Source organism: Podarcis tiliguerta (assembly GCF_965153285.1).
Source record: "Podarcis tiliguerta genome assembly, chromosome: 8".
Classification (NCBI taxonomy): Eukaryota; Metazoa; Chordata; class Lepidosauria; order Squamata; family Lacertidae; genus Podarcis; species Podarcis tiliguerta.
In genome coordinates this window covers 16,731,842-16,757,090 of record NC_139541.1, presented here as the reverse complement: position 1 = coordinate 16,757,090, position 25,249 = coordinate 16,731,842, and the positions used below count along the sequence as shown (strand labels likewise).

Genomic DNA, 25,249 nt, shown 5'->3' with positions numbered 1-25,249 from the left:
CCTATTCCCCCCAACAAAGCTACAACTCCCAGAGTTCCCTAAGAAGAGTGATTGATTGTTAAACCACTCTGGGAATGTGGGGGGCAAGGTGAATGGCAAATAAGCCCATAAGCCCTCTTACCTGTTGAGGCACGAGGCTCCATCATACCCTCCAGCAGCATAGAGGAGTCCATGCAGTGCTGCCACCCCTAAACAGCTCCGCCTGGTCCCCATGGAAACCTCCGTCTGCCACGAGTTGGTGACGGGATCGTAAGACTCCACTGTGGCCAAGTCAGAGGTCCCATCGTAGCTGCAGTGAAACAGAGCCAGCGTTACTATTGAATATATTAACATATTTATAGTTTTAGAATTTTAAAATAATTCTCTGTAAAATATCATTTGATAAAATTATAAAAAATACTACAAACATTTTCCAGCATAAAAAATATACTATTGAGATGTATATATTTAGGACCTACCCTGTTCTTCTGGTTTTAAACTGTTTTTAATGTTGTTGTTTTAAATTGTTGTGACATGCCATAGGACATTAGGGTAAAGGGCGGAAAATAAATAACAGCAGCTGGCTAGTTCTATGTTCTTATGCTCTGGCAGCAGCGGAAGAGGTATCTGAAGAAGTGTGCATGCACATGAAAGCTCATACCAATAACTAACTTAGATGGTCTCTAAGATGCTACTGGAAGGAATTTTTTTATTTTGTTTCGACTACGGCAGACCAACACAGCTATCTACCTGTAACTGGCAGCAGCTGTCCAGGTTCTCAGACATGAGATCTTTTAAAATGGAGACGTTAGGAAAATGCAGTCTGAATAATGACACCCCTCCCAATCATCTCTGTCTTTTGCCGTTAGCTCCTAAATCAGGATACATGGGTTGCATCCAACTAAGTGCTACTCAGAGTAGACCCACTGAAATGAATAAATCTAAGTTAGTCATGTCCCTTAACTTCAATGGGTCTACTCTGATTAGATCTAACATTGCAGACAACCAAAAGCTAATAAGAATAAGACATATTTATCACTTCATACCAAAATAGGCTGCTAAGGAGTTTAAAGGTAAAGGTAAAGGGACCCCTGACCATTAGGTCCAGTCGTGACCGACTCTGGGGTTGCAGCGCTCATCTCACTTTATTGGCCGAGGGAGCTGGCGTACAGCTTCCGGGTCATGTGGCCAGCATGACTAAGCCACTTCTGACAAACCAGAGCAGCGCACGGAAACACCGTTTACCTTCCCGCCGCAACGGTACCTATTTATCTACTTGCACTCTGACGTGCTTTCGAACTGCTAGGTTGGCAGGAGCTGGGACCGAGCAACGGGAGCTCACCCCGTTAACCCACAGGGCCACCCGCATTCCGTGTCTAAGGAGTTTACAAGTTATAAAAAAGACAGCTACACAAACATATCAACATCCACAACTAAAATGCACAGTAAAAGAATCCCATTAAAACATTAAAAACCTAAACATTCACAATCAAAACAAGGGCTTACCTCTCTGCCTGTGGATAAATGATAGGATATTTATGATATAAATACGGTCATTGGCCTTATAAGTACAGTGGTACCTTGGTTTACGAACTTAATCTGTTCCGGAAGTCTGTTCTTAAACCAAAGCATTCTTAAACCAAGGTGTGCTTTCCCATACTAGTGGGGGACTCAATTTACAAATGGAACACACTCAATAGGAAGCGAAACATGTTCTGCTTCCAAGGCAAAGTTCACAAACCAAAACACCTACTTCTGGGTTTGCAGCGTTCTTAATCCAAGTTGTTCATAAACTAAGCTGTTCTTAAACCAAGTTACCACTGTATTTCTTTTCTTTTTTCCTTTCTGGTTTCTAAAATATTACAGTGGTACCTCGGGTTAATAACTTAATTACTTCTGGAGGTCCGTTGAAACTGTTCTTAACCTGAAGTACCACTTTAGCTAATGGGGCCTCCTGCTGCCGCTGCGCGATTTCTGTTCTCATCCTGAAGCAAAGTTCTTAACCTGAGGTACTATTTCTGGGTTAGCGGAGTCTGTAACCTGAAGCGTCTGTAACCCGAGGTACCACTGTATTGTTCTGTATGTTAGTTTGATTCTTATTGTATTCAATGTTGAAAATTTTCAATAAAAAATATATTTTAAAAAACAAACACCAGCAATCAAAAGAAACAATTAAACCAACACAGCAATTAAAACAGGACACTCTGGTGAAGAGATAGGAGGAATGCCTGTGTAAACAGGTGTGTCTTCAAAAGCTGGCAGATGCAACAGGGAATGTGTTCCATAACACTGGAGCTACCAATGAAAAGGTCTGCTTCCGTGTTACCACTAACCGGTAATCACCAGGCCGGGTTCCATAAATACAAAATTCTCCCTCCCTGACATCTATTGCTCCCTTGAAATTATGTGATGACAGCCATGGGGGTGGGGGTGGGGGGTGAGAGTGGCCGAGAATTCCTCCTTACCCGCCCACAGCATACAGCTTGTTCCCAATGGCAGCAACGCCCACCCTGGCCCGGCGAGTGGACATCGAAGCCACCATGTGCCAGCGGTCTGTCCTGGTGTCGTAGGCCTCACAGTCACCATGGATGGCAAAGAGGCTGCCGCCACCTGCATGAAAACAGAAAGCGGGGAGAAAGTGACAAGCTGGAAGGCCAGGGGATAAGGCCAAGGGGCTCATCTCAGGGCTCAGTTCACACAGCTGTTTCTGAGGCAACCTCCTGTCAGGACTGGGCTATAGGCAGTCCATAGGAGGTGAGCCTGAAGGCTGCCCCCTGCAAGTCAGTGGTTTGCAAATGTCTGGCTCTTAGCCTTTGACTCCTGGCACCTGATAAGCTGCCGCTTAGGTGGGCTGCAAAAATGCTTGGGGTGCAAAGCAGGCCAAATTAGGGGTACAGCCTGGGGAGAGAGCCACACAGAGAATCTGGAGGACTGGATTTGGCTTCCCAGAGACTGTACAATGTACTATCATCCAGACATGATGCAAAGTCCCAATAAAGTTGTGAGGAAACATGGAGGGATGGGTAGGAGGCGGCCAGGGGGTGCTGAACAAGCCCCAGCGGGCTAGGGGGGAGGATCTCAATGGAAGCAAGTAATAGCATCCAACAGGTAGGCTCTGGTTCTACAGAGAGAATGAGGAATCTGTCACCCTTCATATGTTGTTGGGACTCTTAACTCCCATCATCTAGATCAGGGATGTCCAACCGGTCAACCGTGATCGACAGGTCAATCCCCAGCTGATCTTGGTTGATCACAGGATCCCTCTTGATCGGCAGTAGTGAAAAGCAATGCAGTGAAAGTCCCCGCCTCCCTCCTCCATCGCTCCTCTGTTCTGATGAGTTAGGAAACTAAAGTATAGTTAGAACTAAAGCTCAACAACTTTGGCTTCCCCCCCTCGCAGCCTCTTGTGAGTTGGACGTGCCTGATCTAGATGATAGATTGTATAGCCCGCCAACCAGTTATCGTGGGAAAATGCAACAGCAGAGATCATTCAGTGTACAACCTTAGGGGTAAATTCTGTTAGTCAACTAGCCAAGGAAGGGGGAATAGGTGGAGGTTTTGCTTAGCAGCCTGGCAGAGCAGCATGATCTTTAGCAAGTGCTTGCATGAGGTAGCATGTGCTGTGACTGGCTGTGCAGTTGTGAGACAGTTTTCCCTGTGTTTGGTTGAATATCTAACCCTGCTCTGTACAAGGCCTGAACTAAGAAAAGACAAAAACCTCTCTGTTCTTTCTTCTCAAATTATACACTAATTTTGTCTAGTTGGCTCAGAAAAAGTGTTATCAGGATTTTTCTCTCTGTGTTCCAGTTTGCTTTATTTATGTGATTTTGCTTGACAGTTATGACTAGACAGGGACAATCTGAACAGCACCCACAGTGCTAAAGTGGCAATGCCTCCCCAACAGGCCAGGAAGTTGTGCCACCTGCTCCATCATTCCCCTCATCTAGTCCTTCCTTTGTCCAACCTCCAGAAGTTCCCCCTCTCCCCAAAACCCCCAACACCCAGTTCCTTGGTCTTGGCCAAGCCTCCTTACCCACGGCAAAGAGCACAGTGCTGGCCCCCTCGCAACGGCGGGGGCGCGTTCGGCTGTTACTAAGGACGCCTCTCTGCTCAGGCATGAGATGGTACTTGAGGGCTTCGATGAGAAGGTCCTTGCATTCTGACTGGTGCCGCACAAGCAGCTCTGTGTCCACGTTGCTCATCAAGAAGTCACGGCTTAGGAGGGGAAGCCGGACACACTTCATGAGCTGGGAAGAAGAAAGGAGAAGGTTTGGGAAGGGTGTGAGCGGGGACATGAACTAAATAAAAGGAAGAGTCTAGAACTGGAATCATGCAAGAACAAGGTCAGTTTTGGACAACCTGTTCCTTGGGCATTTACCCAAACTTGTGTGCACTAAGGGTTGCACCCAGCTAAGGCTCCATTTGCACTGTGCATTTAAAGCAGTATCAATTTAATTATTGTATTTATTATCCACCTTTTCCCTCCATTTGAACTCTGCTGTCCCAGGTCCTAGTCCAACTCTCTAACCACTACCCCAGTTGAAATGGCCATGGCTCCCTGCAAAGCATCCTGGGAACTGTAGTTTGTTAAGAATGCTGAGAGTTGTTAGGCAACCCCTATTAGCTACAATTTCCAGAGTCCCCAAGAAAGTGGGATTGACTGTTAAGAACTGTTGCTCTGTGAGGGGAACTGCACTGAGAAATTCAGAGATTTGCACATTTCGGAGGACGATTGTGCTTTGCTGTCTGCATTGTTTCAGAAAGTGCAAATTAGATAGATTTGCTTTTAAATGTGAACTGAATCAAATTCCTTCCCATTCTTAATTAAAGTGGAATAAAATCAGATGACCCATTCATTCTTTCTCTCTGTCTCTGTCTCTAGAATGGCATCCATCGGTAGGCGAAAAAGAAGGCTGTCCTGTTTCTGAAATCAGTTGTGCGATTATGTCATACAGAGGGGTCAAGAATTCTGTTTGTCGCAACGAGTGTTTCCTTTGGTGAGTAAAATAAGAAGAGCTTTCTTCTCCAGCCTGGAGCTGGACAGCTAGGAGGAATAATCACTTTTGTCATTGTAAGGTAAAGGTAAAGGGACCCCTGACTATTAGGTCCAGTCGTGACCGACTCTGGGGTTGCGGCGCTCATTGCGCTTTTTTGGCCGAGGGAGCTAACTGGGTCTTGTAACTGGGTACAGCTTCTGGGTCTTGTGGCCAGCATGACTGAGCTGCTTCTGGCGAACCAGAGCAGCGCACGGAAATGCCGTTTACCTTCCCGCCAGAGCGGTACCTATTTATCTACTTGCACTTTGACGTGCTTTCAAACTGCTAGGTTGGCAGGAGCAGGGACCGAGCAACGGGAGCTCACCCCGTTGCGGGGATTCGAACCGCCAACCTTCTGATTAGCAAGCCCTAGGCTCTATGGTTTAACCCACAGCGCCACCCAACAGTGCAACTGTGGGAGAATCCTTGGCACCTGCTCCAGCTAGGAGTTAGCAAAGAAAGCCTGGAAGTGGTGGCTTTGCTGCTGGGCTACTGAGGCACTCTGGTGCAGCTGCAGGGATGAGCCACACCACCCCTCTCCAAACTTTGCGGAGGGAAGCAGTGACTTGTCCCTGACCTTGCACAGAAGCACAGCCTGAGGTCAAGGAAGGTATGGAGGAGAGCCTGGAGACCCAGCAACCACCATTTGGGGGGGGGGGGTGTCAGCTGAAAATAGCATGCAGCCTCCCTCCCACATTCATCCCAAACAGCACCGAAACCCGCACAGCCACGTACTCTAGGGATATGCTGCCTTCGGCTGTCCACATCATGCTTCACCCAGCTCAAGACAGCTCGATAGACTTCCTCCTCTGAGGGCACATTGAGGCTGTCACTGGAGATGAGATCTAGCACCTGTAGATGGAGGGGGGCAAAAAGAATAGAAAATTTGGATTATTTCAGACACTGCACAGCAAAAATGGAATCGAACAAAGATGATTCCAAGAACCGCCAGCATTTCTATGCAGGATCCAGATCAAGAGATCGAGATAAGAACAACATGAGAACATTAGAAGAGGCTCACTGGGACCTCAGCAGCCTGCTTTAACTATGTTGCTGCTATAATGGGATTGCTTGTTGGTTATTCTAATCATGAACGTTCAAATTTTTGTGTTTGGATGGGGTTCTTTTATTGTGTGTGCTAATGATGGGTCTTTATAGGTAAGTGCTTTGTTTTATATTTGAAAACCACCTAGCAGGTTACTGATCTCTCATCTAAACTTACTAATGGTCCCTTTTGCTGGTAGCAGCTGCCCAAGGATTCAGCTAGAGGTCTTTACTGCTACTTGAGAGCCTTTTTAACTGGAGGTGCCAAGGATCGAGGTTCTGCATGCAAAGCAGATGCTCTACCGCTAAGCTACATAAACCATAGGGACATAGGAAGTTGCCTTATACTCAGACCATTGGTCCATCTAGCTCAGTAGTGTCTACACTGACCGGCAGTGGCTTTCCAGAACTTCAGATTGGGGAGTATTAAACCTGGGACCTTCTGCATGCAAAGCACGCCTCCCCCCCCCCCACCAAAAACAAAAAACACAGCCCTTCCCAATACTTCCCATCTACAAAGGGCATCACAGTGGTGCCTGCCAAGCATAGGCAACAGTGTCCAAGGAGAAGCTGGCATGATGCCACCAGCAAAGGCAGGAATGGCTTCATGGAAACGCAGGAGGAGTTTTAATGAGAAGGCACACTGGTGTTTTCTTACTGCATAAGAAGCACATTAGGTCAGCACGTATTTACATGCACTCTTCCTATACCAGCTGCAAAGCTTGACCTGTGGTTTGGAAAAGCGATTGGAGGCACTGAAGTTGCTAGGAGAGAGGTACCTCCCTCAATTTTTTAACTCTTTAGGAATACACAGGAGGCTGTGCTATCCTGAGCCAGACTCACTCTAGCCATATTAATTTACCAGGACATTTGGACAGCATTCACGGGGTTGGTTTCCCACTGAATCCAGACATTTGCATAAACTGATGGGACTGAGTGTCTGTGTGCAAAACCAAACATGGGGGATGGGGGAATTGATCACTCGTTATGCCAGGCTTCCTCAGCCTCAGCCCTCCAGATGTTTTCAGACAACAATTCCCATCATCCCTGACCACTGGCCTTGCTAGCTAGGGATCATGGGAGTTGTAGGCCAAAACCTCTGGAGGGTCGAGGTTGAGGAAGCCTGCATTATATCTTTAGTTTGTGCTACTAAAACGTTTTGTGGATTTCATTTGCAAAGGTAGATTGCAGCCTCAATCTCAAGCAGGTGAGCGAACCCTGGTGCTGCTTAGTACCATTTGCGAAACCTGACACACAAGGCGAAAAAAGGGCCGTGCAATCTCTTACCTGCTTAAGAGGCAGAAGCATGAACTCTTCTGTCTTGGAGACATCCACAAAGTGCTGCAGGACATATTTGTGGGCCGACTTCAACAGGTCGCTGCAGGAGTGCGTGTCTGCGAAGCCCCGGATGCCCAGGCAGTTGGAGGGGTCCAGCTGGCTCAACAGGAACTTGCAGCAAGCATCCCGCACCCCGTTCAGCTGGAGGAGGCTGGCGGCAGGAAGCAGCGTCTGCAAGGCAAAAAAGCCTGTCACAGGCAGGTATCTCACTCCCCACAACCCTCGCTGGTTCTGAGACTCCTGGTCCTAATACCACCACGGAACATCCTCTTCCATCCTCCAGACAAGCAAGAAACAATCAATCTTAAAAGCTGAGACCTACAGAGAAGGACTTTCCAAACATGTTACAGTTCTTGAATCAGGACGCATGGGGTGGGGAGCCTTTAGGCTGCAGGCCATTTTCATTTAATATATTTAAGAAGAGCCCTGTGGGTCAGGCTGATAGCCCACCTGGTCTAGCAGCCTGTTCTCACAGTGGCTGGCCAGATGCATGTGGGAAACCAGTGAGCAGTATTCAAGCGCAAGAGCAGTCTCCCCTCCTGATGTTTCCAACAATTGCTATTAAGAAGCATTGCTGCCGCTGACTATGGAGACAGATCATAGCCGTTGTGGCTGGTAGACATCGTTAGCCTTCTCCATCAATGCGTCTAATCTTTTAAAGCCATCCAAGTTGGTGACCATCACTGTCTCCATTATATACCGCTATGTACTTAAAGACAGTTCCTAAACTGTTTACAAAGTGACACATACAATATATGTAACAAGGAAACAACTGCACCTGGGATTCTCCATGCACAAAAATGGAAAGAAGCAGAAATACCCACTAAAGAAGAATGGATAAGTGAGGTGATGGATTATGCAGAATTGGCAAATTTAACAGCTAAAACAAGAGAACCTAACGATGAAGGTTTTGTGGAAGAATGGAAACCCTTTTCGGATTATTTAGAGAAATATTATTGTATGGTGAACACGCGAGTAGGTTACATGCGCTTCAGTTTACATACTCCGCTAACCCAGAAATAGTGCTTCAGGTTAAGAACTTTGCTTCAGGTTGAGAACAGAAATTGTGCTCTGCTGGCGCGGTGGCAGCAGGAGGCTCCATTAGCTAAAGTGGTGCTTCAGGTTAAGAACAGTTTCAGGTTAAGTACGGACCTCCAGAACGAATTAAGTATTTAACCCGAGGTACCACTGTATGAGCAACAGAATGGATTAAAGATTATAGTAGTTTTGTTAAGGTTTTTAAGAGATAGAAGACAGGTTGTAGCAGAGGGAGAGAAACAGAAAAAAAACATGGAAAAGAGTAGGAAGTAAAAAAAAAAAGTTTTTATTATGTATTGAAATGTATGCGTGAAATTTTGGAAAACTTATTTAAGAAATCTTCCAAAGGGGGGAAAAACACAAGGAAATTATATTGGCCCACCAGGGGGTCTAAATTGGCCTGTGAAGTCATTTCCTCCCCAAACCACACCCACCTGCCAATCAGCTAACATCTTTAGGTGACACCAGCTGATGGGCAGGGTCCGATCTTGCTAGAACTCATTTCCACTGGAAGCAGTGACGGCCACCAACTTGGATGTCTTTCAAAGAGGATTGGACAAATTCATGGAGGCAAGGCTATCAATGGCTTCTATCCCTGGTGGCTATGCACTGCCTCCACAGCCAGAGGAAGCAATGCTCCTGAATATCAGGTCATGGAAACTGCAGGAGAGAAGAGTGCCCCAGCCCCATAGCACTAAGAACACTTCTGCTTCTTGCATTTTAACAAGTTGTGTGTCGTCATTTTTCTTTCCATTTTTTAAAATGGAAAGCTGTGCAGTCAGCGTAAACATAGCAGGAAAGCTTCTACTTTGGACCAAGGCTTCCCTCAATTATCCTGGTTTTGCGCTGAGCAGTCTTTCAGCCATCACCTTCTGGTAGGAACCTACAAAAACCCAAGAGAGATCCACAGATGGGAAGAGAGAAGAGGTTGCTCCAGGCCAGCTGAGCCAGCCTTGTTGGAAGCACTGCAAGACCAGCAGCAAACAAAGCCTCGGCCAGCCATCATGTGACATCATTGGGAATTGCAGGGAGGGCAATGTGATAAGATTACAGGCAGGCAGCATCTGTGGTTCAGGGGCCTGGAGGTGCCGCTGCAATTTGGTTTTGATACATAAATAGACATTAAACAGGACGGACCCAGGAACCTCATATGGCCATGTGGAGTGCTCCTTGCCCATATCCAAGATGCTCCATTCCATTCCTTCTCTCCCTCATCTCTCCAACTGTCCCCTGGCTCAGTCCTCATTGGGGTGGGGCTTTTTTGGGGTGAGGTGGGGTGATGTGGGGTCGAGGGGATCTTCTGTTAGGATTCTCGCCCCCGCTCAAGTTTATTTTTGTACAACTGCAAGAATTGAGGGTTCTCTGCAGGGAGATTTCTCCAAGCCTACTGATACCGACCTCTGTGCGTATGTGCGATTTTGACTACAAAAATGTCAACCTCCACCCCTGAACGCTGGAAACAGAAGGAAACATAAAGGAATGGTTCGCCTGGTGGAGCAGCGCAGCAGCAGCTTTCATGGCCCTTGCACCCAACGCTGATCTGGACGAAGAGTCGGAGGCTGCAGAGGCACCAAGTGGGGAGCTAGTTTGGGTCAGGGCTCAGATCTGACTGCATGAAGGTATGCAGACCATTACACCTCAGGTGGCTGGGCAACAACGTCCAGACCACCAAGGCTGTACCCTCATTGATGCCTTTGCTTGAAGAACCACATATCTCTAGTCTGGCTAGGCTGAGAGCCCACCAGAAGGGAAGCTATGGAATGGAGGATCCGTGCTTGTTTTCAGGCCAAAGGTTCTGAAGTTCCCTCAAGGTGGGCAGAGCCAGGAGAAGGAAGTCTGGAGACCCCAAAGGCCTCAGCCTGCTCCAAGCCTTTGTTGAGCAAGCTGCTCCCTTGGAGCTGTCCGTGGTCCTGCCACTTTTGTCTGTGGGCATCAGACTGGAATGCCAAGCAGTGTTGTTGCCGCTTAACAGCAGAGGGTGCAGGTGAGGCAGCAGTGAGGACAGTTCCCAAAGAAACCATAGAAAAGATGCTGGTCCTTCTGGTCCATCTTACCTGTACGTTCCCTTCTCCCACCACAATCTCAGCAGTGTAGGCATATTGAACCAGCTGCTCCAGCGCCTGCGGGTCAATATCATGGAGTGTTATGTGGGTCTGTCGGCTTTCACTCATCTCATCTGCGGTGGCAAGAGAACACAAGGGAACTCCGTGAGGACGCCATGGGTATCTTAAGCAGAAACCCCTAGGTGCTTTATTGTGGTCACTGTGCCCAGCAAAAGCCAAGGCCCATCCAGCCCTTTGGAGGAGGAAGAGCTGCAGATCAGTGGCAGAACAGATGCTTTGCAGAAAGTCCCAAATTCATCTCTGGGTAGCAACAATCACAAGTCCTAGAGGTCTGAGGGAAGCCCTTGCTTCAGACTTGGCCCCATCTGCACTATACATTTAAAGCAGTATCATATACAGTCGTACCTCCGCTTACGTATCCCTCTACTTACGTAAACTTCGGGATATGTAAGCGGCAAACCCGGAAGTATATTTCCAGGTTTTTGCCACATGCGCATGCACAGAAGCGCTCTACCACCGTGTGTGCATGCGCAGAAGCGGTCCCTCTGGTTGCAGAAACCGTGGGATCCAACCGGAGCTCCGGACAGATCCTGTCCGCAACTGGAGGTACCACTGTAATGTTAAACTGTTGTGGCTTCGTCTAAGACTTCTGGGAGCTGTAGTCTTTTAAGAGTGCTGAGAGTTGTTAGGAGACTCACTCCCGTTCCCCTCACAGCTACATTTCCCAGAGTTCTCTGGGAAGAGGGGTTGATTCTTTAAAAAAGCCAGAGACAACACTACCAATAGCTCCCCCCCCTCACTTAGAGACCCATGCTGGTTTATACTGGGTGGACTTGACTAACTTAGACCTGTTAATTTCACTAGATCTGCTCTGAGTAGGATTTATTTATACATGACATATGTATAGCAGACATTAGAACCCAAAATGTCTGCTATACATATGTCATGATTAATGGATATCATCATCTTCTTCTTCTTCTTCTTCTTCTTCTTCTTATTATTATTATTATTAAATGTTTGCCACCCTTGGCTCCTTTACAAAGAAGGGCAGGATATAAATATAAAAAAAATTAAATATGGGGCATCAGTGCCCCACATAACCCCTTTCCCCTTCCCCATGAGTAGTAATACCAGATTAAATTATGCACCTATTAAAGTTCATTTGCAAGTTATCTAATGCACCCTTTGAGAAACTCTGCTTTGCAGCTCACCTGAAAGGGAAAGTCTCAAAGCAGAAAGAATTTCAGGGTTAATGAATTATGTGCAGCAAGAGGAATGGCACCAATCAAAAGTCTACTCGACTTGCAGAATTTCTACAGGTTGCAGAATTTTTGCCTCAACTGGAGCAGAATATGAACCATCTGGGTGCAGACTTTCAAGGCACCTGAGGCAAGGAGCAAGAAGAAGAGGATTTGGGTAGAGATACTTGCTTGTGAACATGGCGTGGAAGTAAGGGCTGCAGGAAGCCAGCACGACTTTGTGGGCCTTGATCTCCTTGGTGGCCACATGCAGCACAATGTCGCAGAGCAAGGATCGCTGCCGCATGCGGTTCATGCAGACGAAGGCGTCATGGTAGTGCCGTTTCGAGTTGTGGGAGATGCTGTGCCCATCCCGGTTTAGGAGCTGCATTCCACTTTCCATGGCTGCAGGCGGGTCGTTCCTGGCTCGTGGCAGCGCCCTCTCAGCCTCTCTGGAGAAACATTTTAGGGAAGGACAAGAAGCAGATTAATCACAGTTTTGGGTCCTAAACTCTGCTCCTTGGTTTAAACAACAACACCCTGCTGCCGACGACCTCCTTGCAACATTTCAGCTACCCAACCGGAAGCACCCTATATGAATGCAAAAGTGGAAAATAAGAAGGTAAGACGAGCCTGGCAGCTGGATTAAGGCACCAGCATCCTGTTTGGACAGTGACCAATCAGATGCCTCTGGGAAGCCCCAAAGAAGGCCCTGAGCCCAACAGCAACTCTCACTGCTTGCAATTCCCAGCAACTGGCGTTCAGAGACATGCTACCTCCAACAACGGAGGGAACAGCCGTTGCCAGCCTTGCCCTCTATCAATGTGTCAAATCCCCTTCTAAAGCAATCCAAGGGGAGCATGATGAACAAGAACATAAGAAGACCTCTGCTTGATTGGGCCAAAGGCCCAGCTAGTCCAGCATCCTGTTCTCCCTGTGGCCAACCAGAAGCCCCAAAGGAAAGCAGGACCTGAGTACATACTGCCTCTGGCAATGAAGGCAGAACACAGCTCTCGTGGCTACCAGCCACTGATACCTTCCATGAGTTCGTCCAATCCTCTTTTACCTCCATTCACTATGAAAACCAGATGCGGGACTATGATGCTCCCCTGGCCTAATCCAGCAGGGAACTCCTTATGTTATTCGTCATTGCATTATGCTGAGATGATTTAGATCAGGCAAATTCATGGAAGAGAAGGCTATCAGTGCCTACTAGCCAGTATGGCTATGTTCTACCTCCATTGTCAGAGGCCGTAGGCTTCTGAATGCTGGTTTGCTGAGAACCACAAGTGGGAATAGTTGCTGTTATGCTCAGGTCCTGCTTGTTCACTTTCCAGAAAGGGCAGTTGGCCGTCCACTGTGAGAACAGCATACTGGACTAGATAGGCCACTGGCCTGATCCAGCAGAGCTGCTCTTATATTCTACCTTGGATGCTGGGTGGAACTGGACTTTATCCATTCAAATCCTGCATGGTGTGGGGGGAAGGCATACAGTTTTGCCCAAGGCTCCTTCCAAAGCACAAGCCTCCCTGCCGCTGCCTCTGAGCACCATGCATTGTGATAACCACAGGCGCCTCGCCGGTAATAATCATGAAAAGGAATAATTAAAAACCACTCAGCAGCCTCACATCAGATCCGCCCACCGGCAGTAAGTCACACGCATGTTTATCCGGGCCTTGATATTCATCACAAACACCTCCACACTGCCGGCTGCGAGGGCTTATGAGTATGTGTGAGCGTGCCTAAAAATAACTGGTCCTCAGCTAGGAAGAGGAAGCAGTTTTAATTCATTCTTGCCAAAACTGGGAGACGCATATGCCAAGGAGAGAGAGGCGGCGGCAGCGATGACGAAGACGGCGATGGGGACAAAGAGAATCAGACCACGAAGCAGCGCACACATGTACACCCTACAAGCCAGATGGACAGATGGGTGCAGACGCAGTGAGATGCCAAGCTTCCTGCAGCCTCGGAAGAGAAGGGAGGGGGAGGAGCACCAAAGCATACAGAGCGCTTCCTGTGATGGAGGAGAGGGAACTCCCGTCCTCGTTTGGAACGAGGGGAGACGTCGAGCGGCGACTGAACGGATGTGACTCCTGAGAGCCGCCCACATACAGCTGATCGTGCAAGCTAAAGGCAAATGGGAAGAGAGAGGTCTCGTGAAGCTAAGGAGCTGCCAAATGCATGATGCGCAGCGGGCGGGTGAATTAACATTTGCAAAGTGTGCAGTGGCGGAAGCACAAGGTATAATTATGACGGGTGGAAGGTGGGCCATGTGCTCCCCTCCAGCAGCCTGATTTCAGCAGGTGAGACTTTTTCAGGGTGGGGGATAAAATGTATTTTTCTGCTCCCTCAATGTTTCAGCCTAGCCCCCTGGGTGGGGAACCTTAGGCCTGGGGGCCAAATGCAGTCCTCCAGACCTCTCTAACTGGCCCTTAAAATTGTCCCCAGGCCACATCCCTCACCAGCCTGACTTTGCACCCTCTTTGTTTTTGCCCAGCTAGAATGTGTTATTGAACCCTGTTCCTGTCTTTTGTCTGGATGGAGGACAAAGAGGTGTGGGTGAAGAAAGTAGCCTCCTATATGAAGGTAAAACCCACATTTGTTGCTGCACCCACTTTTGCCTCTGGCTCCACCCACCAACTCCTGGAAAGTCCCTCAGAAGGGAATATGGCCCCTAGACTGGAAAAGGTTCCCCATCCCCATCCTAGCCTTTCCAAAAGATTCCACTATGGCAACATCACTGACTCGCAGTCATCTGGCTAGGAGGTTTCACAGCCCCCATGTGCTGGCCTTCCTGCAGACCCCTCAGAGTAGTTCCCACCTTTCAGCCATGCAGGGGGTAGTGTAAGACTTGGGGGCAAGGAGCAACCATCCTAAGCAGTGCACTCTCCCAAAGGTCCTACTGTACAAGCTGGATGGGACAATTACAGTAGTTTCAACCATTCAATAGCGTTGTAGCAAAGCTTTGGTTGAGGGCCCAGGAACTGGTCAAATCATAAGGGTGTGCATAACAGTGAAAGGACTCTCAACTGGGCTTAGACTTTCATAGGGACAACCTCTTTCATGTGCAGGAGCTATCCTGGGTCCTGAAACACCCTAGCATTTGCATGGTCTATTTGTATATTATAATAACACCCACCACTGCCACCCAACCCCCAACTCAGATAGCCTCTCCAGGAGGATACAGTGGTTGATGGCATCAAAAGCCACCAACAGACCAAGGAGAAAATCAGTCTCCTCCAAGAACACCTGGATCTGGTTAGCAGCCACCCGCTCAAGAACCTTGTCCAAGAAAGGGAGGTTGGCAACTGGCTGGTAATTCCCAAAGTTCTCAGAATCTAGGGATGGTTTCTTAAGAAGTGGTCACTGCCTCCTTGAAACAGGCAGGAACTACAGTACCCTCCCTTGTAAAGAGGTACTGACCACCTCCCTAGCCCTGACAGCTGTCTCCTTCCTGCTGGATTTTATCAGCCAAGAAGGGTAAGGGTGCCCACATCCTCGAACTGGATCAAATGAAATTCATCCAACAAAACAGGATTAGACAGTGCTCTGTGTATCTCTTGAGAGTCAATTGCTGTAACAGTAGAGCTAAGGTCCTGATGGATGCTAGGAATTTTATCCTCAAAATGCCTAGCGTTCTGCCACCACTTTTGGGCCAGTGTGCTGAAGACCCGGAAAAGCTCTGCCAGATGGTATAGTGAGGATGCAATGGTTATCATGACAGCCATGAAGTCCTGAGCCACCCCAGAGCCAGCATGGATGTTGAAGCCCCCAGAACCATCAGTCTAGGAGTCTTCGGCACTGCCTCCAAGATCAACTCTGTCAGCTCAGTCAGGGAGACTGAAGGACAGCGAGGTGGCCAGTAAACCAGGAGAATCTCTAATCTGTCCCGAATACCCAACACCAGGAACACACACTCAAGATCCCTATTCAGCTGGACAGAAAGCCTGGATAGAGACACACAGAAAGAATCTCTATAGACCACAGCAACCCCCTCCCTGGTCCTCAAGTCTGCCCTGATGCTGTACTGAGTAGCCAGGTGGGCACAACTGGGTGAGACCAACTCCTCCCTGTTCACCCACCCAGGTCTCAGTGATGCAGGCCAGATCGGCCTTCCCATCTACAATCAAGTCATGGATTCACAGCCAATCTGGCATTCAACAGCAGCAGTCGCAGACCCAAGGGCTGGCTGATAGGACCACAGTTCTTCAAGTTGAAGGGAAGGCTGCCACACTGCACAGTCACATATACGCAGGATCTTTTAAGACAATGTGTTCAGCAATCCTGAGAATGCAGAACATAACCAACTTGTCTCTGGGCACAAATCAAGAGAAAAGGTCATAGCTCGGAAGCAGAGCATCTGCTTTGCATGCAGAAGATCTCAGGTTCAATCCCCAATGGTATCTCTGGGAGCACTGGCTGGGAAAAATGCCCTGCCTGAAACCCTGGAGAGCAGCTGCCAGTCAGTGCAGACAATACTAAGGCTGATGGGCCAATGGTATGATTCAGTATAAGGCAGCTTCCTATGTTCCTGTGTCTTAAGGGAAGGGCCATGGATCAATGGTACAGCAGTTTTGCATGCAGAAGGTCCCCGGTTCAATCCTTGGCATCTCCTGGTAGGGCTAGGAAAGAAGACTCCCTGCCTGAAACCCTGAAGAGCAGCTACCAATCAGTGTTGACAATATTGAACTAGACGGGTCCAACTCAGTTCCTGTTCTTTACCCTCTGTGTGAAGCCTATAGCCTCACTAGGAACAGATTTTGCTTTGAGATCCCAGTTCTGTTCATGAAAATCCAAGCTCTGTTGGAGGTAGCATCTTTTCAGACATTTATTCCTCCTCTTCCTAGAGGCCCAAAGAGTGAAAAGGATTCCTCACCCTTACCCATCGTCCACATTTCCTGTGCCTATGCCTGAGCACAGTTGTTTGCTACAAGAGAAGTGCCTGGCTTTCCGTGAGAAATAAATCAAAGCAACAATTAAAGGATTCTGAGAGCCCTAATGAACCTATACCCCAAGAAAGTAACCGTTGTGGCTCTGAGAGAGTCACTGTTCTGAGCACACTTTTTTTGAATCTGTCTCCTCTGGGCACCATTGGGTTCTGCCTTGGATCATTCATTCACTGCCAAAGCAGAGATGCTATGGAGTGGCATGCTTTCAAGCAAGCCTGCCCATGGCAACTCTGAACAAGGAACTCTTCTATTCAAGAATGTAAGATGCAAAACAGTTATTGTCCTAAGCAAACATTTTTTCAACTAATAATAGTTAAGGAAGTGGGACATAGTGTGTTGCCTAGGAGCAACTTGGGAATGACTTTTAAACCATATTAATTTGCTGTCATTAACAGCTAGTTGTTTCATGTCCGTTTACATGCAATTTTGTATTGATTTTTTTTTTTTTATGGTGAAGTGCCCTGGGAACTATTTGGCTTAAGGGTAACATATGAACGCTTTAAAGTCCTCAATCCCTTCCCCCATCCCTTCTTAAATTAAAGCCTTTTGGCTTTTTAAAAGGTTGATAACAACTTCATAGCCACCAATGCAAAAACTTATCTTCCAGGAGAATTCACTTTGAATTAATGTTCTAGCATATATGAATCTTTTATTGCTAGGAGGGGGATCTAAACTTTGTTGATATAACAACAAAGAGCAGATCTGTACATACACAGCACTAAATTATTTTATCTAATCCCCTTTTAAAGCCATCTGAACTTGGCTAGCAAGCTTCTAAAGTGGCATATATTGGACAGAGTTAGGCTAGAAGCTGTTCATCCTCTATTAACAGGTCCTTCTAAGGGACTATTTCTATAACCAACAGGTGCACAGGCTAAGATCTGCTGCAAAGCAGACCTTTTGACCTGAAAATCCTGCCCACTGTACCCAGCACGACTAAATATTGTGATTACTCAATGGCTGTGTTAGTATGTTAACATTAAATTAGTCTTGCATATAAAGCCTGTGTTTCCAACGCTGGGTGCCTCTGGAGAGTCACTGTTCTGAACCTCTTTCCAACCCTCCTTCTCGGGGCATCCTTTGGCTCTGTCTAGGCACTATTCGATCACTGCCAAAGCAGAAATGCTATGGACTGACCTGCTCTCAGACGAGGCTGCCCACAGCACCTTTGTATGAGTAACATTTTCAAGCAGGAATATAGTATCCAGAATGGCAACTCATGCAGAGATACAGAACTCTCTCTTTTAAAAAAAAAAACCACACCCAACACTTCACACTTAGTACACCTTTTCTTGTTTTTTGGTTTTTAACCCTCATCTACTTTATAGCCTGGGAAGTGGGGAACAACCTAGAAATTACTTCTGAACTCTTTGGTCAGTAAACATAGCTACTCTTAGGCTACTTAAAAACAAACAAAACAACCATTTTGCAAGGGAGCTAGTGGAAAAGAGAGAAAGCAACCCATGCTTCTTCCACTAGCCCACTGTATTTCCAGGTGTGTTGTGTATTAAGATGCTTTCCGTCCACTGTGTCTAGCAGGGAAGTCAAGCAGACTGGTGGATGGCTTGATCTGTCTGTGCCTCCTCACTCACCTGCATGACATTCCTGGTTGTCTGTAGTACTAGGTGAGCTGTTCAATGCAAGATTGTGCTAAACTATGAATTAGCATTAGAAGCTGCAGCAAGACTTGGGCTTCCCCTTCTTCAGTTCGACTGCAAGGAAGAGATTGGAAGCTTCCGTTTCTATTTTAAATGGGCCACAGTTTACTGTGTCCTCTGAGCTCTAAACTGTGGCTAATCTTAAATATGCATTGTTGAAACAAGCCATCTTCGTAATCTACAATTAAGATTAATCACTGTTTGTCTGGGTTCAGATGTCACAACAAACTGTGGTTTATCTAGAACCATAGTTTAGCTTTACCGTGCACAGTCATTAACAATGGAAATATATTCTGCATACGCTCAGAGGCAGTTTATTATTCTGTTATTCAGCATGTTCTAGCCCCACAGTCCTAATATTACCCATCAGGTCTGCTTGTTTGGTTTAGGTAGTGTTGAACAGCTAAGCCTTCCATCTTGGTTGAGAGCTCAAGTCTATAGTGTACTATGGAAGCAAATCCGCTATCTCTTTTTTGCAGCCCTCAAACCAAGCCGTCCTAAAAATAGTCCTGGTTGTTTCAAAGGACATGACGCAAGCCACAAAATTAATCACCCTCTCTGTTGCTAACACAGGTAGCTTCCAATGCCAGCCGTTGGGTTCAGTGTGGCATTTCATGGAACCAAAGGCCTTCAAATCCAAACTGGTGCTTAAAATCAGTCCACATAATCGGGCAAAGGCAACAGGTGCCGTAAGCCATGCACAGGGAGGATCAAGGCATTGGCAGGCCTACAGAGCAGGCTGCTTTGGGTTCTAGCAAGTCAACAAAACTCCGCATTGTGATTACTTTATTGTGTGTGCCACTTTACAAAATATAAGAGGTCAGCTCCTGCATTGAAAGGTTTAGAGCCTAAGTTTTGACATAGGGTAACACCAGAAGGGAAAGGAGGCAGGTATAAACAGGGGAGACAAAATAAAGATAATTGAACTTTCCCCAGTATTTTGAGTCACCAGAAATGTGGGACACCTGCCCTAGAGAGGCCCAGTTGTTCAAACTCGCTGCTCGCATTTTGAATACCCAGAATGCAGCTTTCTAAGAATGCCTGTGGGTTGCAAGCGGATGCATAAAAAGGTAAAGGGACCCCTGACCATTAGGTCCAGTCATGGCCAACTCTGGGGTTGTGGCGCTCATCTCGCTTTACTGGCCGAGGGAGCCGGCGTACAGCTTCCAGGTCACGTGGCCAGCATGACTAAGCCACTTCTGGCGAACCAGAGCAGCGCATGTAAACGCCGTTTACCTTCCCGCCAGAGCAGTACCTATTTATCTACTTGCACTTTGACGTGCTTTCGAACTGCTACGTTGGCAGGAGCAGGGACCGAGCAATGGGAGCTCACCCCGTCGTGGGGATTTGAACCGCTGACCTTCTGATCGGCAAGTCCTAGGCTCTGTAGTTTAACCCACAGCGCCACCCACATACAGACCAATAAAAAGTTCAGAAAAGAGCATGGAGAGCCACCAAAATGTTCTAGGAGGATGGAGCAACACCTCTATGGGGCATGGTCACAATGTTTGGGGCTTCTTAGCTTAGAGATAAGGTGAGCAAGAGAGGACACAATAGGGGTGGTGGAGAAAGTGGACAGAGGAGAAGTTTTTTCTCTCTCTCTTGTGATATTAGAACTCAGGGATGTCCAGAAAAGCTGAATGTTGTAAGATTCAAGCCAGATGAAATGAAGTACTTCATAGTTAGGAGGAGTCAGTGACGGCCACTAACTTAGATAACTTTAAAATTAGACAAATTCATGAGGGATAGGCTATTAATGGCTACTAGCTAGGATGGCTATGTATTACTCCCACTCTCAGTGGCAGCCTCAGAGTCTCGAGTGCAGAGAGTGCTGCTCTTGTGCTCAGGACCCGCTTACAAGTTTCTGATAGGCATCTGGAAGGCCACTGCGAGAACAAGACACAGGATCAACTGGGCCTTTGGCCTGATCTAGCCTCAGGGCTCTTCTTATGCACATCTGGAAACCCAGCTGAGCTCAACAGGACTTGCTTCCAGACAAGTGTGCATAAGATTGCAACCCCATTGTTCTTTCCGCTGAGTTATTGTTTGCTTTCATCCCATCTGTTGTTGGCTGTCTTCTTAATTGCTTTAATTTGTGTGGGTTTTTTTGTTTTTTGTTTTCCTTAGCTTGCTTTTAGATTTTTAATTTGGTGCCGTAAGGGGTACTGATGGGAAGGTGAGATGTAAACATTTTAATAACGAAAGCAAGCAACACTTTTCAGGTGCTGCAAAACCCTTTCTCTGCTTTTGCTGTAAGACACGGATCCAGTTCCTCAATCCTACAGGCTGCCTCCCACTGGCTTGTGGGCAACGTTGATGGAGCTTAAGGAAGGGCCTGCAGCTTTGTGGTATAGAGCAGGAATAGTGGAGCTGAGGTGCAGGGCCCAAATGTGCCCCCCTAGCTCTCTCAGTCTGGCCCTCGGGACTCCCCAGGTGACACGCTTTCCCAGCCCTGATTCACACCTTCCTTAAGGGCTTTTGCGTGGCTGGAATAGAGTCCCTAAACTCTGGTGCCTCTTGCATTGCCTGGATGGAGAAAGAGAGAGATTTGTTTGTATAAGTATTATAAAATCTTGCATGGCATGGAAAGTGAATAGAGGAAAATTCTTCTCCCTCTCTTGTAATGCTAGAAAGCTGAATGTTTGAAGAGTTGGGACAGAGAAAGGGAAGTATTTCTTCAGAGTTAAAAGTATAGAACTTGCTCCCATAGAAGGCAGGAATGGCTACCAACTTGGATGGCTCTAGAAGAGGATTAGATATATTCACAGAGAAGGCTCTCCATGGCTACAAGCCACAATGGTTGGCCTCTATGAGAACAGGATGCTGGACTAGATGGGCCACTGGCCTGATACTGCAGGCTCGTCTTATGTTCTAAACTTCTACCTTTTGAGAGGTTGGAATGGAGTCTCCTCTGCAAAGGTAAGACACATCACTGTTGGCCCAACTGCTTTTGTCCCTGGTCCCACTTGCCAGTGTCCTACACACATCCCTTGAAGGTTGTCGATCAGGCAATGTGGCCCTCAGGCTGGAGTTGGTTTCCCACCCCTGTGGTAGGGCACATAATTTGCCCACAGAAACCTCTGCTCAGAAACCTCTGGATAACTCCTGCCGGTAGACGTAGACCATGTTGTTAGACCCCAAATCCCATCAGCCTAAACCAGCATGGCCAACAGTCCAGGGATGATGGGAGGTTCCTCATCCCTGTATTAAAATTCTGGCTTTTACTAAGATGGATTAAAAATAGGGACGTGGAACCTGTGGCCCTTCAGATGGTGTTGGATTCCCACTAGCCCCAGCCAACATGATCAATGGTTGGCATTGATGGGATTAGCAATCCAACAACACCTGGAGGGCCAAAAGCACACCCCCCCCCCATGTCAACAATACTAAGCTAGGATAGATTGCTCTGGTATAAGGAGCTTCCTATGCTCCTGTGTTAGACTCTGTTTACTAAGTTGAGTTGGCTTGGAATGAACTCTCTTTGTGTTCTAAGCTCCTCGGAGGCTAGGCAATGCCTTCCTTTCTCTTCCTGCTGTGTGGCAACTACATCAATAGCACAACAAAAATAAAATAAAATCAGGAATTCACAGATGCTGCAGGAAATTCGACAAAAAGAGGTGCCTGCATTGGTGCCTAATCATCCCTCCTCTCTTAGAGGAATCATAGAGTTAGAAGGGACCACAAGGGTCATCTAGTTCAGGCATAGGCAAACTCGGCCCTCCAGATGTTTTGAGACTACAATTCCCATCATCCCTGACCACTAGTCCCGTTAGCTAGGGATCATGGGAGTTGTAGTCCTAAAACATCTGGAGGGCCGAGTTTGCCTATGCCTGATCTAGTTCAACCTCTTGCAATGCAGGAATGCATGGGAACTTGAACATGGGACTCAAACGCACAACCCTAAGATTACGAGTCTTGTGCTGAGCAAAATGGGCCCAGTTCCGGGGTCATGCTCCAACCTGCATCCCCCACCATCTGTCATCCTAACAGTGGAAGAAAGCCTGCTGCTGCACCCAGCAGGGTTGGCGTTGGGCAGACAGTTTGATGGGGTTCCTTCCAGCTCTAAAATTCTGTGGTTCTCAACCAGCCTGGCACCCTCCAGATGGTTAGGACTGAAATGTCTATGAGCCCTGGCCAGCATGGCTGAGCCGGTGACAGCTGGAGTCTAGAACATCTGGGGGGCACCAGATTGGTGAAGTCTGGTCTGGAGCCAAGAACCTCTGTACCACATCCAAGTATTGCTAGATGAGGCTCAGAAAGAGCAACTCATTCTTGTGTGGTGCTCTGACAATGGGGCTTCTACCATGATGTAATAGAATCAGAGAACTGTAGAGTTGAAAGGGGTCCTGAGGATCGTCTAGTGAGTCCAACCCCCTGCAATGCAGGAATCTCAATTAAAGCATACATGACAGGTGGCCATCCAACCTCTACTCAAAAACCTCCAAGATAGGAGAGTCCACCATCTCCCTATGGAGTCTGTTCCACTGTTGAACAGTGTGGTAAAGTTATGCTGCAATAGGTATGCACGGGTTCTGAAGCACTGTCAGTAGGCATCTCGCCTAGGATACCAAGAAATGAAATGTTATCCCCACCTGGGGAAAGATACCCTTCATTTCATTTTTCATCCCACAAAGTCTGAATTAAAATGACCAGCAGTTTAGTTTTGGATTGTGCAAGAATGTCTACTCCATATGTTTCAGACTGAGCCCTCTAATTAGAAGGAAGCAGAGCGAAAGCAGTGACTCATACAGAGACTCAGCAGGCAGCCTCCTAAAAGCAGAGGCAATTCATCTTAGCCTTCCTACCATGAGAGTAACTGAATAAATACCTGTTAAGGCAAGCATTCCACTGAACTGAACTTCTGATTCGTTTTAACTTTTTTTAAATTGTTATGCTTTTTAATTTTTTGCTTTATTGTTTATTTTAATTAGGGATATTTTAATGTCCCAGTGAATTTGCCAGCTGCACTTGATTCAGAGAGGCCACAAAGTTACCTGTCTGTCAGGAGAGATGGATTGGAAGGAGGCAAGGTCAGAACAGGCAGTCATGCAGAAATACAACAGTCAGCTTTTTCAGGGCAGGTAATTTTCCTGAATCACTACTTGAAAGAGAGTAAATGAACCAGTCTCATTTGATCATGAGATGTGGCAGAAGGATCTGTAACAGGGAAGATTGACTGGAAGAAGGCAACTTCAGACCAGAGACTCACACAGGGACACAAATGGGACCCTCCTCTGAAGGCAGGTAATTCTGTTATATTTGTAGTGTGGGTGACTGAATGCTCAAATTACACCTTGTGTTGAAAATAAAAATTACCTGTATTCAGTGTAGGCCGACTGGAATAAAATGAAGCCCAGAACAGCTATTCATGCAGAGATGCAATGGGCCATCACCTGTGTGCGTGGGTGCACTGGGCTAAAATTTCATTCTCAATAGTAGACTAACAGCTCTCTCACAGGACACTGGGTATGACTCTTTTATTACAATGATTTTTTAAAAAATTGCTGGAGAGTTACAAAACCATTGCTTCTGAAAGACTGAGTTATGCTTTCTTAAATGTAGCACAGGAAAGGAAGATGCACATAATTTATTTTTATAATAATTATTATTATCATTTAAAAACAGAAGCAAATAAGGTGGGTGGAATGCATTAAACAATTAGGAACACCCCCCCCTCCATGCACAAAAAGGTCAGTTTTGCATTGCAGTTTACACCCTCCCTCTAGAGGGGGTAATCTCTCTCCCATACTTACCGTATGCTTAATATCTGACTCAAATGCTAACATGTGAATGCGATCAACACATGTTGCCATGCAGGTACATTCACAAAGGGGGTGGGATTGGCTGGGTGCCCCCTTCCCTTCTCAGTGCTCTTATATACTAGGAGTTTTTTCTGCAAAGAGCCAGGCCAAAACAAAGACTTACAAAATGTCAAATTTTAATGGGGGGGGGGGGGAGTATGCAATTTAGTGCTTCCCCAGCTAATACTTTCTCATGATTTGCATTATTACATCTCTCCCTTGCATTCCCAGCCTAGAGAGGAGGGTGCAGTCAGGAAGAAAGTGCAAACATATTCCGGATGGCCTAAGAAACAGATTCCTTTGTGTCCATATTCCACTGCCCGCCCCCCACTTTCCATAGGGCTAAAATTGACGCAAATGTAAACGGACCAGGTGGAAGGCGATTTAACAAAAAAAAAAAAAGTTAAGGAGGAGCTACATTTTTTCGTCCCAACCCCCGATCTTTTGATAGTCCCGGTTTTATAAATGGTCATATTTGTCTTTGAAAACGCAAAGCAAATAGGCAGTACGTTAGTTTTCAGATGGGGCTGGTGGAAGAATTAGTTTTGTTTTGATATACACTGTATATATTTGCAGCACCGGGATCCTGCCAGGATATGCAAACTCGGATAGCCTCCTTAAATTAAAAAAAAAATACACACATACAAAACTGATCTGGGTAGCAGCAATGCAGGCTTCTGATACTGCAACTGGAGCATTTGGGAACGGGGCGGGGGTGGGGGGAAGGCGCGCACACGCAAAACCTGCATCCCATCCCCCCCCCCCCGTAGCCACTCACTTCCTTTAAAGGGTTGTGCACCCGCTGCACCCCACAATGACAAATCCGGCTCTTTTCAAAAACATTAAATTAAAGGAGCGAGAGCTAGACTGCAGTTGTCTGAAATACAGCAGTCACCTCAGATAACCCCCCTCGCCGGTACACCAGCGCGTGTCTTCAAAAGCTTCCAACCGCAACACGATCACCCTCACCAGCAGCGGGATCGCGGCCCGTGCTTTGCCCCATCCGATCGACGCCTTGCAGCAGATTATTTGAGCCGCAGTTTCTTGGAAACGTGCAGCCCATAACGAGATCCTCCTCCCCTGCCACAACAAATGAAGGATTTTG

The 25,249-nt window shown here is 47.0% G+C and overlaps 2 protein-coding genes across 4 annotated transcripts in view; one reads left to right on the top strand and one right to left on the bottom strand.

The window, feature by feature from the left end:
• Positions 1 to 25,249, top strand: part of NOC2L (NOC2 like nucleolar associated transcriptional repressor) — a 120,551-nt gene that overhangs the window by 21,087 nt on the left and 74,215 nt on the right. Inside the window, exons 4-5 of one of the 2 annotated variants that reach the window (XM_083453871.1) lie at positions 4,862 to 4,976; positions 23,275 to 23,424. In XM_083453871.1, the coding sequence (XP_083309997.1) occupies positions 23,354 to 23,424 (71 nt within the window). In that variant the 5' untranslated portion in view covers positions 4,862 to 4,976; positions 23,275 to 23,353. Of the gene's footprint in view, positions 1 to 4,846; positions 4,977 to 23,274; positions 23,425 to 25,249 lie in introns of those variants that run through there. The other variant, XM_083453868.1, reaches the window with a different exon arrangement.
• KLHL17 (kelch like family member 17) overlaps positions 1 to 25,249 on the bottom strand; it is a 36,871-nt gene that overhangs the window by 9,893 nt on the left and 1,729 nt on the right. The window contains exons 1-8 of one of the 2 annotated variants that reach the window (XM_083454014.1): positions 25,040 to 25,142; positions 11,929 to 12,188; positions 10,490 to 10,611; positions 7,347 to 7,568; positions 5,751 to 5,867; positions 4,013 to 4,226; positions 2,445 to 2,589; positions 122 to 289 (exon numbers count right to left, since the gene is read on the bottom strand). In XM_083454014.1, the coding sequence (XP_083310140.1) occupies positions 122 to 289; positions 2,445 to 2,589; positions 4,013 to 4,226; positions 5,751 to 5,867; positions 7,347 to 7,568; positions 10,490 to 10,611; positions 11,929 to 12,139 (1,199 nt within the window). In that variant the 5' untranslated portion in view covers positions 12,140 to 12,188; positions 25,040 to 25,142. Of the gene's footprint in view, positions 1 to 121; positions 290 to 2,444; positions 2,590 to 4,012; positions 4,227 to 5,750; positions 5,868 to 7,346; positions 7,569 to 10,489; positions 10,612 to 11,928; positions 12,189 to 25,039; positions 25,143 to 25,249 lie in introns of those variants that run through there. The other variant, XM_083454013.1, reaches the window with a different exon arrangement.